Genomic DNA, 13820 nt, shown 5'->3' with positions numbered 1-13820 from the left:
GCCCCAAAACACAACGTGGACACATCACAGAAAACAGAGCTGTTTTTAGCAAAGTGACTACCTGTAGATTTTGGCCTCTAGCTCAGCCGCCACCTAGGGAAACCTACCAAACCTGTGCATTTCTGAAAACTAGAGACCTAGGGGAATCCAAGGAGGGGTGACTTGTGTGGCTCGGACCAGGTTCTGTTACCCAGAATCCTTTGCAAACCTCAAAATTTGGCTAAAAAAACACATGTTCCTCACATTTCTGTGGCAGAAAGTTCTGGAATCTGAGAGGAGCCACAAATTTCCTTCCACCCAGCGTTCCCCCACGTCTCCCGATAAAAATGATACATCACTTGTGTGGGTAGGCCTAGCACCCGCGACAGGATATGCCCCAAAACACAACGTGGACACATCACAGAAAACAGAGCTGTTTTTAGCAAAGTGACTACCTGTAGATTTTGGCCTCTAGCTCAGCCGCCACCTAGGGAAACCTACCAAACCTGTGCATTTCTGAAAACTAGAGACCTAGGGGAATCCAAGGAGGGGTGACTTGTGTGGCTCGGACCAGGTTCTGTTACCCAGAATCCTTTGCAAACCTCAAAATTTGGCTAAAAAAACACATGTTCCTCACATTTCTGTGGCAGAAAGTTCTGGAATCTGAGAGGAGCCACAAATTTCCTTCCACCCAGCGTTCCCCCACGTCTCCCGATAAAAATGGTACCTCACTTGTGTGGGTAGGCCTAGCGCCCGCGACAGGATATGCCCCAAAACACAACGTGGACATATCACAGAAAACAGAGCTGTTTTTAGCAAAGTGACTACCTGTAGATTTTGGCCTCTAGCTCAGCCGCCACCTAGGGAAACCTACCAAACCTGTGCATTTCTGAAAACTAGAGACCTAGGGGAATCCAAGGAGGGGTGACTTGCGGGGCTCGGACCAGGTTCTGTTACCCAGAATCCTTTGCAAACCTCAAAATTTGGCTAAAAAAACACATGTTCCTCACATTTCTGTGGCAGAAAGTTCTGGAATCTGAGAGGAGCCACAAATTTCCTACCACCCAGCGTTCCCCCACGTCTCCCGATAAAAATGATACCTCACTTGTGTGGGTAGGCCTAGCGCCCGCGGCAGGATATGCCCCAAAACACAACGTGGACATATCACAGAAAACAGAGCTGTTTTTAGCAAAGTGACTACCTGTAGATTTTGGCCTCTAGCTCAGCCGCCACCTAGGGAAACCTACCAAACTTGTGCATTTCTGAAAACTAGAGACCTAGGGGAATCCAAGGAGGGGTGACTTGTGTGGCTCGGACCAGGTTCTGTTACCCAGAATCCTTTGCAAACCTCAAAATTTGGCTAAAAAAACACATGTTCCTCACATTTCTGTGGCAGAAAGTTCTGGAATCTGAGAGGAGCCACAAATTTCCTTCCACCCAGCGTTCCCCCACGTCTCCCGATAAAAATGATACCTCACTTGTGTGGGTAGGCCTAGCGCCCGCGACAGGATATGCCCCAAAACACAACGTGGACATATTACAGAAAACAGAGCTGTTTTTAGCAAAGTGACTACCTGTAGATTTTGGCCTCTAGCTCAGCCGCCACCTAGGGAAACCTACCAAACCTGTGCATTTCTGAAAACTAGAGACCTAGGGGAATCCAAGGAGGGGTGACTTGCGGGGCTCGGACCAGGTTCTGTTACCCAGAATCCTTTACAAACCTCAAAATTTGGCTAAAAAAACACATGTTCCTCACATTTCTGTGGCAGAAAGTTCTGGAATCTGAGAGGAGCCACAAATTTCCTTCCACCTAGCGTTCCCCCACGTCTCCCGATAAAAATGATACCTCACTTGTGTGGGTAGGCCTAGCGCCCGCGACAGGATATGCCCCAAAACACAACGTGGACATATCACAGAAAACAGAGCTGTTTTTAGCAAAGTGACTACCTGTAGATTTTGGCCTCTAGCTCAGCCGGCACCTAGGGAAACCTACCAAACCTGTGCATTTCTGAAAACTAGAGACCTAGGGGAATCCAAGGAGGGGTGACTTGTGTGGCTCGGACCAGGTTCTGTTACCCAGAATCCTTTGCAAACCTCAAAATTTGGCTAAAAAAACACATGTTCCTCACATTTCTATGGCAGAAAGTTCTGGAATCTGAGAGGAGCCACAAATTTCCTTCCACCCAGCGTTCCCCCACGTCTCCCGATAAAAATGATACCTCACTTGTGTGGGTAGGCCTAGCGCCCACGACAGGATATGCCCCAAAACACAACGTGGACATATCACAGAAAACAGAGCTGTTTTTAGCAAAGTGACTACCTGTAGATTTTGGCCTCTAGCTCAGCCGGCACCTAGGGAAACCTACCAAACCTGTGCATTTCTGAAAACTAGAGACCTAGGGGAATCCAAGGAGGGGTGACTTGTGTGGCTCGGACCAGGTTCTGTTACCCAGAATCCTTTGCAAACCTCAAAATTTGGCTAAAAAAACACATGTTCCTCACATTTCTGTGGCAGAAAGTTCTGGAATCTGAGAGGAGCCACAAATTTCCTTCCACCCAGCGTTCCCCCACGTCTCCCGATAAAAATGATACCTCACTTGTGTGGGTAGGCCTAGCGCCCGCGACAGGATATGCCCCAAAACACAACGTGGACACATCACAGAAAACAGAGCTGTTTTTAGCAAAGTGACTACCTGTAGATTTTGGCCTGTAGCTCAGCCGGCACCTAGGGAAACCTACAAAACCTGTGCATTTCTGAAAACTAGAGACCTAGGGGAATCCAAGGAGGGGTGACTTGTGTGGCTCGGACCAGGTTCTGTTACCCAGAATCCTTTGCAAACCTCAAAATTTGGCTAAAAAAACACATGTTCCTCACATTTCTGTGGCAGAAAGTTCTGGAATCTGAGAGGAGCCACAAATTTCCTTTCACCCAGCGTTCCCCCACGTCTCCCGATAAAAATGATACCTCACTTGTGTGGGTAGGCCTAGCGCCCGCGACAGGATATGCCCCAAAACACAACGTGGACACATTACAGAAAACAGAGCTGTTTTTAGCAAAGTGACTACCTGTAGATTTTGGCCTCTAGCTCAGCCGCCACCTAAGGAAACCTACCAAACCTGTACATTTCTGAAAACTAGAGACCTAGGGGAATCCAAGGAGGGGTGACTTGCGGGGCTCGGACCAGGTTCTGTTACCCAGAATCCTTTGCAAACCTCAAAATGTGGCTAAAAAAACACATGTTTCTCACATTTCTGTGGCAGAAAGTTCTGGAATCTGAGAGGAGCCACAAATTTCCTTCCACCCAGCGTTCCCCCAAGTCTCCCGATAAAAATGATACCTCACTTGCGTGGGTAGGACTAGCGCCCACGAAAGGAAAGGGCCCAAAACACAACGTGGACACATCACATTTTTTTATAAAAAGCAGTGCCTACCTGTGGATTTTGGTCTGTAGCTCAGCCGGCACCTGGGGAAACCTAGCAAACCAGCGCATTTTTGAAAACTAGAAACCCAGGGGAATCCAAGATGGGGTGACTTGCGGGGCTCTGACCAGGTTATGTTACCCAGAATCCTTTGCAAACATCAAAATGTGGCCCAAAAAACACTTTTTCCTCTCATTTCGGTGACAGAAAGTTCTGGAATCTGAGAGGAGCCACAAATTTCCTTCCACCCAGCGTTCCCCTAAGTCTCTCGATAAAAATGGTGCCTCACTTCTGTGGGTAGGCCTAGCGCCCACGAAAGGAAATGGCCCAAAACACAACATGGACACAACATATTTTTTCACAGAAAACAGAGGTGTTTTTTGCAAGGTGCCTACCTGTGGAGTTTGGCCTGTAGCTCAGCCAGCCCCAGGGGGGGGGGGGGCAGAAATGGCCTAAAATAAATTTCTTCCCCCCAACCCCCACCCCCCCCCCGGGAGCGACCCTTGCCTACGGGGTCGCTCCCCCTGCGTGACATTGGCACCAAAAAACAAATCCCAGGTGCCTAGTGGTTTCTGCCCCCTTGGGGGCAGATTGACCTAAAATCGGCCAATCTGCCCCCAAGGGGGGCAGAAATGGCCTAAATACAATTTGCCCCCCAGGGGAGCGACCCTTGCCTGATGGGTCGCTCCCCATCTCGAAAAAAACAAACAAACAAAAAAAAAAAACACAACAAAAAAATGTGCCCTGGTGCCCTGAGGGTTCTGCCCCCCCCCCCCCCCCCCTGGGGGCAGTTCAGCCTAATAATAGGCCGATCTGCCCCCAGGGGGGGCAGAAATGGCCTAAAATAAATTTGCCCCCCCCAGCCCCCACCCCTTCCCTGGAGCGACCCTTGCCTTTGGGGTCGCTCCCCCTGCGTGACATTGGCGCCAAAAAACAAATCCCAGGTGCCTAGTGGTTTCTGCCCCCTTGGGGGCAGATTGACCTAAAATCGGCCAATCTGCCCCCAAGGGGGGCAGAAATGGCCTAAATACAATTTGCCCCCCAGGGGAGCGACCCTTGCCTGATGGGTCGCTCCCCATCTCGAAAAAAACAAACAAACAAAAAAAAAACACAACAAAAAAATTTGCCCTGAGGGTTCTGCCCCCCCCCCCTGGGGGCAGTTCAGCCTAATAATAGGCCGATCTGCCCCCAGGGGGGGCAGAAATGGCCTAAAATAAATTTCCCCCCCCCAGCCCCCACCCCTTCCCTGGAGCGACCCTTGCCTACGGGGTCGCTCCCCCTGTGTGACATTGGCGACAAAAAACAAATCCCAGGTGCCTAGTGGTTTCTGCCCCCTTGGGGGCAGATTGACCTAAAATCGGCCAATCTGCCCCCAAGGGGGGCAGAAATGGCCTAAATACAATTTGCCCCCCAGGGGAGCGACCCTTGCCTGATGGGTCGCTCCCCATCTCGAAAAAAACAAACAAACAAAAAAAAAACACAACAAAAAAATTTGCCCTGGTGCCCTGAGGGTTCTGCCCCCCCCCCCCTGGGGGCAGTTCAGCCTAATAATAGGCCGATCTGCCCCCAGGGGGGGCAGAAATGGCCTAAAATAAATTTCCCAGCCCCCACCCCTTCCCTGGAGCGACCCTTGCCTACGGGGTCGCTCCCCCTGTGTGACATTGGCGACAAAAAACAAATCCCAGGTGCCTAGTGGTTTCTGCCCCCTTGGGGGCAGATTGACCTAAAATCGGCCAATCTGCCCCCAAGGGGGGCAGAAATGGCCTAAATTCAAGTTGCCACCCAGGGGAGCGACCCTTGCCTGATGGGTCGCTCCCCATCTCGAAAAAAACAAACAAACAAAAAAAAAACACAAAAAAAAAAATTGCCCTGGTGCCCTGAGGGTTCTGCCCCCCTCTGGGGGCAGTTCGGCCTGATAATAGGCCGATCTGCCCCCAGGGGGGGCAGAAATGGCCTAAAATAAATTGCCCTCCCCCCCAGGGAGCGACCCTTGCCTAAGGGGTCGCTCCCTTTGCGTGAAATTCACGCAAAGAAAAAACTCCCTGGTGTCTAGTGGTTTCTACCCCCCTTGGGGGCAGATTGGCCTCATTAAAATAGGCCAATCTGCCCCCAAGGGGGGCAGAAATGACCAAAATATAATTTTACCCCAAGGGGAGCGACCCTTGCCTTAGGGGGTCGCTCCCCACCCAAAAAAATAAAATAACACATAAAAAAAAAAAAAAAAAAAAATGGTCCCTGGTGCCCTAGAGGTTTCTGCCCCCAGGGGGGCAGAAAAGGCCTTCCAGAAAAAATGCCCCCCTGGGAGCGACCCTTGCCCAAGGAGTCGCTCCCTTTTGTCAATATCATAAAAAAAAAAAAAATCCCTGGTGTCTAGTGGGGTTTCAAAAGCCCTCGGAGGGACTTCAAAGGGAAGGAAATACTTTTCCTTCCCTTTGAAGCCCCTCCGGGCCTCCCAAGTGATTGAAAAAGAAATGCTTTTGCATTTCTTTTTCAATCGCGCTGGAAGCAGAGCTTCCAGCGCGACGAGGGAGGCCCCTGTGACACATCAGCGCGCGCGCTGACGTCACAGGGGGGGGCAGGGGGGGTGCACGGGGGGCGCGCTAGCGCGACCCCAAGTTCCCCTGTGCCATGGACGAGATGATCTCGTCCAAGGCACAGGGGAACTGTAGCCTTGGACGAGATCATCTCGTCCAAGGCACCCAAGAGGTTAACAAAAAATCATCAATATTTACTCGAATTTTCCTAAGAGTAAGGCTAAGGTGGAAGTTCAGGCTAACCATCCTTTTAATTGTGTAGCCACTATCTCACAATTTACCCCTCTCCCACAGAATCAGGTTGCCTCTTTCCTTACTTATCTGAAGTTAGGATCTCCACTTGATCTGGCTCCTCCTTTTATTCTAACTCTTGGGGCCCCTGCCATTGTCCCGGTTCTGACTGAATTGTTGAACTCTTCATTATCTAGGGGCATTGTACCTGGTCAGTGGAAACATGCAATAGTCAAACCTGTGCTAAAGAAACCTAACCTGGATGCCACTGTGCTTAAAAACTACAGACCCATTTCACTACTTTCTTCTCCCTCCAAAATACTAGATAAATATATTAATACTCAATTATCTATTGTTAATACTCCATTAACAATATCCTTCGTCCTACCCAGATGGGTTTCAGGCCTCTTCACAGCACCGAATCAGCTGTGATAGTCGTCATGCAAGAGGCTAGAAATCGTATGGACCTTGGTCACATGACAGCTGTTATACTGAGTGCTGCTTTTGATACAGTAGATCCTCTTGTGCTTGGCCAAAGGATGAAGGAAATTGGAATTTAGGGTCTAGCACTTAGTTGGCTTACCTCGTTTCTCAAATATAGATCATTCCAGGTCCTTGACCGGTCATATTTTTCTGACAGGTTTAACTGTAGTTGTGGTGTGCCACAGGGCTCCTCGCTCAGTCCTACGCTATTCAATACATGCATGGCCCCACAGGCTGAGCTGGTGGAATCTTTTGGACTTTCACTTGTTTCTTATGCGGTTGACACCCAATTAGTGGTCTCATTCTCCACTAACTCAGCGTCGTAGGGACTCGCACTGTCCTCCTGCCTACAGGCAGTATCAGGATGGGTGACGGACAATATGCTCCAATTAAATGGTGACAAAACAGAAATAATGATTTTGGGCCACCACCCGGGTCCGGGTAAGAATCTTCTGCTGCCTAGCCCCTGGGGGGAATTGCCTCCTCCCAAGAAGTATATTAAAAGCTTAGGAATTTGGTTAGACCCCCAACTCACGCTGGAACATCATGCTAAGAAAATCTCTGCCATTTGCTTTGGATCAATGAGACTCCCTTGCGAAAAGGCTTATTAATCAGGCGACCATTATGTCCCAACTTGATTATGGTAATGGATTGTTTCTTTGCTCCCCTAAATACATGAAAAGGAAATTACAGGTGGTAGAAAATGCCGCAGCCCGTCTCTTATTAGAAATTCTAAGGCATACCTCTGTGAAATCGGCCCTTTCCTCTCTTCATTGACTACCAGTGGAACAGCCTATAAAATTTAAAACTTTATGCGTTATTCATAGGTCATTGTATAACAGCGGTCCTCCTCTGTTGAAGACCTTAGCAACCTTCTAGAAGCCCACCATAGACCTTAGATCTGCATCAGCAGCACTGGCCACGTTACCTATAATCAAAAAAGCCAGATGGGGCGGTACCACAAAGGCATATTTGGGAGCCAATTTGTGGAACTCCCTTCCCCTCAGGCTCCGACTAACCAGCCACAAACTTAATTTTCAAAAGGCACTTAAAACCTGGCTGTTCTAGATCTAGCCGTATCTCCTTCATAGTTATGGGGATTGTCCTTTAGCGCTGGGGTGCCTTCGGATAGACATGCGCTTTATAAGTCAATTAACATAACATAGCTGTATTTTACACCACTTCACTCTAAGCCTCTCTACTCCACACCGCTATACTCTGTGCCAGTGTACTCTATGCCACTTTACACCACTCCACTCTAGTCTGCATCACTGCACTCTGTGCCCCTGCACTCTATGCCAGTACACTCTACGCCAGTTCATTCTTCCCTGCGCTAGTCTATTCTTCCCTGCATTACTCCACTCTATGTCCCTTCACTCTACTCTGAAACAGTCTACTCTATGCTACTGCACTCTATGCTGCGCCACTGCACTCTACACCACTACACTCTGTGCCAGTCTACTCTGCACCACTGTACTCTACGCCACTATACCCTACTCTGCAACACTGTCAATGCACTCTATGCCACTCTACGCTATACCATTGCACGCTATGTCACTCTGTGCTACTCTGCACCACTGTACTCTACACCAACACACTCTACGACACTCTATACCACTCCACTCTGACACTTTACAACACTTCACTTCGCCACTGAGCTCTACGCCACTTTACTCTGCACCACTGCACTCTATTCTGCACCATGCTACTCTACACTAGCTATGCACTCTACACCACTACACTTTATGCCACTCTACTCTGCATCACTCCACTCTGCGTCACTGCACTCTTTGCCACTCTACTCTGCAGCACTCCACTTTATGCCACTGCACCAACCTGTGACACTGCACTGTACTCTGCCCCACGCTATGCCATCGCATCACTGCACTCTACTCTGCGCCACTCTAATCTACACCACTGCATTATATGATTCTGCCTTCTATGACGCTGCATTTTATGCCTGTGCATTCTGCGCAACTGTATTCTGTGCCACTGAACACCACCATTTTACTCTGCACCGCTCCATCTATGCCAGTGCACTCCATGCTACTCTACTATGCAACACTGTACACAACTCCACTCTATGCCACCCCAATACACAAGAATCTACACCACTCCACTCTTCGCCACACCCCTCCACATAGTGCCACTCTACTCTAAGCCACTCCAGTCAGTGCCACCGTACTGCCTTTCTACTGTACTCTGCACCACTCCACGCCAGTGCACTCTATGCCACTGTACTCTACACCACTACATTCTTTGCCACAGCACTCTACACAACTCCAGTCTAGCCCACCCCACTCCAAATAGTGGCACTTTAACCCACTCCACACAGTGTCATTCTACTTTAAATATTTAACTGCACTCTACTCTGCACCACTCCACATCTCTCTACTCTGCATCACTCTACGCCAGTGCACGCTACGTCACTTTATCAGTACCACTGCAATCTTCACCACTGCACTCTACACCTCTCTACTCTATGCCACTCTGCAGCGCTGCACTCTGACACTGAACTCTACACCAATGCACTCTACGCCAATGCAGTCTACTTTGTACCACTCAACACCACTCTAATGTATTCTGCACTACTGCACTCTACGCCACACTACACCACTACATACTACCCTGCACCACCAGATTCTTGAACTCAACTCCATTCTGTCACCCAACTCTGTCACTACATTCTGTGCTGCACCACTGCACTCTATTCTGCTCCATTCTATTCTACACTATTGCACCCTATAACACTCTACTCTAAAGCACTGCACTTTACCCCTCAGCACTCTGCCAGTGCACTCCACACCACTCTATGCAAAATCATTGAACTTACGCCACTGTACTCTATACCACTGTACTCCATACAATTTCACTCTACGCCAAACTGTTCTACTCTCTGTCACTCTACTCTGTCTCGCCTCTATACACTACTTCTTAATGCACCACTCTACACCGCACCACTGCGCTCTATGCCACTGTGCTCTTTACCACTGCACTCTACTCTGCATCATTCTCCTTTGCATCACGCTACTGCACTCTACACCAATACAAATTAAATCACTGTACTTTACGCCACTCTACTCTGCATCACTTTACTCTCCTCCACAATATGCCACTCTACGCCACTCTACTCCACTCTACTCCACTCTGCACCACTCTACTCCACTCTGCACCACTCTGATCTACACCACTGCACTCTGTGGTACTCTACTCTGCACCAATCTATGCCACTGTACTCTTCACCACTCTACACCACTGCACTCTTTTCTGCACTTATCTAATCTGTGCCACTGCAGTCAATGCTGCTGCACTCTGAGCCCCTCCACTCTGCACCACGCCACTTTGCACAACTCCACTCTACGCCACTCTACTCCACAACACTATATGCCAGCGCACTCTACTGTACGCCACTTTGCACAGCACACTCTGTTCTACTCCAGCATACTACGTCATCCCACTGCACTCAATGCCACTCCACACTACTCCACTCCAATGCACTCCATGCAGCTCTACTCTACACCACTTCACTCTTCCCCTCCGTGCTCTGTCACTTTGCTATATGCCTCACTTTTCTGCACCACTATACTGTATGCCAGTGCACTCTACACCTTTTCAGCCTAGGCCACTCCACTCTACTCTGCACCACTCTGCTCTGTGGTACTGCACTCTAATTCAACGCACTCTACTCTACTCCACTCTGTACCACTTTACTCTGCCAGTGCACTCTCTGCCACTCTGCGCCACTGCACTCTTTGCTACTGAACTCTTAAACACTCCAATCTTGGCCTCTCCACTCCACTCTAGGCCACTGCACTCTATGCTGCTGCACAGTACACCAAGGCACTCTGTTAATGCACTCTACTGCCTATCACTGCAGTCTACCATGCACTACTCCATTCTACGTCACTTCTGTCTGCTCTGAACCACTCTACTCTATGCCATTGCACTCTACTCCACCCCACTGCACTCTCTGCTGCACCATTGAACGCTACAACTCTCTACTCCATTCTGTGCCACACCACTCTATGCCCCTCTACTTCACTCTGTGCCCCTTCATTCTACCACAGCCACTTTACCTCATCTCTACTCTTTGACATGACATGCCACTCTACTCCATGTCACTCTCCTCTACACCACAAACCTTTAGCCATGCTGAACAGGAGCCACGCTGATGTACAACATGACTAAACTACACTGGCAAAGCCAATAGCTCTTAAATAGGTGAGACCTACTGACATCGCCAATGCTTGCTCTTTAAAGTGGACCACGTTGACCACCAGTACTATGGAGAGAATTATGTCTGAATCAACATTTCTATCTTGGGTGGAGTGACGATGGTGGAATACGAGTTACCTGGAGGGTAGGTCAGTGTCTCCATTGAGTCTGGTTTTGTATTCCCAACCTTCTGTACATGATGTATGATACTTTACTGTTTGAAATGTGACCTTTTCATTGCAGGGAAACAATGATGATCTGATTCTCTCCTGCTGCCTGCACTACTGCCAGGATCGGGCCAAAGACTTCATGCCGGCTAAGAAAGGTACTGGTATAGAGCACACTAACTTAAAGGGTGGACTGCACTCTCTTCCATTTCAATACTTCAGGTCATGCTCAACTTAGTGCAGTCCTGTCCTGCTGCACCGTGTTCCTCCTCCAGTACTGAGACACACACTGCTGAACCATACCACAGCATCTAATGCAGCTACCACAACTCTACATCAACCCCACAGGTACCAGGACTCCCAAGTGATACATCGATGGTTGTCATCAACATTAAAGGATTAAACATAACTAGAATGTCCCGTCATCTTCACACTTATTCTGTTAGATTTGTATTGTTTTGCAATAATTGTAACAGGCTAATTTGCAAAGTATTAATTACCTTGATTGTAGAATTTCTCCTCCAGAAACCCCAGTGATGCTATTAAAACAGAATTCGGGACATTTACTAACACTACTGTACAGTATAGCTATGGTGCACAAATTTGAGGCCCATCTTCTCCTTACACAGCCATCTCTCTTTCCAGAAAGCCCTTACTTACATAACAACTGTTTGTGGCACTCACTTGCTCAAAGTACTTTTCAGCGACTACTCTCAACATCCCACTCCAAGTTTAACACATTCTCTGGTCTCTGCAAGAAAGGCCAAAGAATGTCATTTTCTGTCTCGGATGCACAGATCCCTAGCATCAGATGGCAGCTCGTACCTCATCACTCATGTATAGCATCTCATATTTTTGCATTCACCACAGCACTGACATCTAGCCCGGCACAACGTTTACTCTAAACAGAACACCCACATTACCATCAGCCGTGAACTTCACCTGCCTGATCCCAGCCATGATTCGCGTAATCCTCCTGCATGGCCCAGTCATCACTAGCGGCCTACCAATTTGCAAAAAAACATCATTGTCAGCACCACATTTTTACTTTTTTGCCTAAGGCTTGTCAAACTCCCACCACTGTATTTCAACTACAAGAGCATTTTCTAAATGACAACGTAGATGTATAACATAATATGCTTATTTACTTTAAGATGCATCTTTCAGGCACCCTCCTTGGAACTCATTGTTGAGTCTTGCAGACCAAGCTGCAACACAGATTAAGAAAACTTAGTGGTACACAACCACCAAAAGGCTCCATTAGGGGCTGCTAAGTTCTATACAAATGCTAATAATATAATCTTCTTCATCATGGGATCTTTACTAAGTTCATGGTGTGCAAAGAAAGCCCTCCATCCTCCTTTTGTAAGTCAACAGGACCTAAGCTACACGTGCCAGACATTTATGTCGGCCATGGACCCACACAAAGTCTGTCTTCGGTGTCTTAGCCCCAAATATGGTTTGAAGTCGTGCTACAAATGCTCCCTGAAGAATCTGAAAAGCACCAGGGAGCAGAAAATGCTCTGTTACTGGGCACAATTAAAATGGTCAGTCCGGCTCCAGGTCATGAGGCCATATCCAGCCCCACTCACCAGCTTTGGGAAGTTGAATACAAAGACAACGGAGAAGTCAAAGAGGAGCTGTAAGAAGTTAAAACACACTTCTTTGTCTTCTCAGCGATCCCCTCCAGGAAGAGGTCCCACAGTCTATGATCCAAGGCCCGACTCTGGCTTCACTCTGTCATTCAGACCCAACTCAATTTCTGGAGTCAGGATGTGCCCCAGGTTCCCCAGGCTATCGTTGACTCCCTTGCAGAGTACAGCCTTTAAGGAGGCCATGCTGCACTTTTCATAGTGGTTCTGGACCCGTCTGGTGCACCTTTGAGCCCCACCGATCCTTTTGATCTTCTTCCTGGTTGTTGACTGACACTTATACACTTCTGATTCCAGCACTGGGCCACACTTCAACCCAGTAGTAATTGTTCCCTTTGCAGCAGCAATGCCTGATCCTGCTCCAACTCTGGTTTCAGATGCGGAATTGACTTCAGCAAGAGCTCACCATATGAGCACTACGCCATAACCAATGTGCAACCCCGATATGTGGATACCTCTTCTTTTGTTGTTTTACCTTGGAGGCAGTATTTCATGAAGATGCAGGCCCTCTTTCGCTCAGACTCTGATCCTATTCAAGGTTTGAAAAATGTGTCCTTCGACGAAGATCACGACGAGATAAACCATTTCCTCCCTGTTAATATATTGGTGCTTGCCTATATCTAAATTTACAGAATGCCAGTGGTTTAGGCACAGCCTGAAACTGAATTTTCCATTTGAGGCACTCACAAGAGAAATAACTTTTTTTGTGGTTGTTGTAAGAACTGCTGCAGAGGTGCTGGACTTACAATTACCAACAGTAGAAACTAAAGTCAATCTCCTGGGTGATATTTTACTGGACTTTTGACTCCGGAACTGTGCTGTCATTTAACAAAGCTCTAATTAAGTCTGCCTGTAAGCAGATTTGTGTATGCCAACACAGACCCACATCAAGTGATCCGAACTTCTTAACACAGCACCCTACTCTGGAGGGGCTCATTGTGCAGGCTTCTGCGAGCATGGTCTGTCCAGACATTTCCCCCATTGCTTCACCAGACAGGGAGTTAGAAAGGATAGATGCTATGGACCAGAGGGTTTTTTTTTTCTCGTCAGCCAGCATAGCTCTCGACCAGTGAGATTTTGCCTCCTGTGCCGGAGTAGTTTTGGAGCTCCTTCATCCAGACAATTCAGAATGGTAAAGG

The 13820-nt window shown here is 48.2% G+C and overlaps 1 protein-coding gene across 3 annotated transcripts in view; it reads left to right on the top strand.

Moving 5' to 3' along the window:
• Window positions 1–13820, top strand: part of SMG6 (SMG6 nonsense mediated mRNA decay factor) — an 890340-nt gene that overhangs the window by 827860 nt on the left and 48660 nt on the right. For all 3 annotated transcript variants that reach the window (XM_069226152.1, XM_069226151.1, XM_069226153.1), the window contains one exon: window positions 11106–11187. In XM_069226152.1, the coding sequence (XP_069082253.1) occupies window positions 11106–11187 (82 nt within the window). The remainder of the gene's footprint in view (window positions 1–11105; window positions 11188–13820) is intronic.

This window comes from Pleurodeles waltl, chromosome 3_1 (genome assembly GCF_031143425.1).
Source record: "Pleurodeles waltl isolate 20211129_DDA chromosome 3_1, aPleWal1.hap1.20221129, whole genome shotgun sequence".
Taxonomy (NCBI): Eukaryota; Metazoa; Chordata; class Amphibia; order Caudata; family Salamandridae; genus Pleurodeles; species Pleurodeles waltl.
The sequence above is the reverse complement of the archived record's forward strand: the minus strand, read 5'-3'. Positions and strand labels throughout refer to the sequence as shown.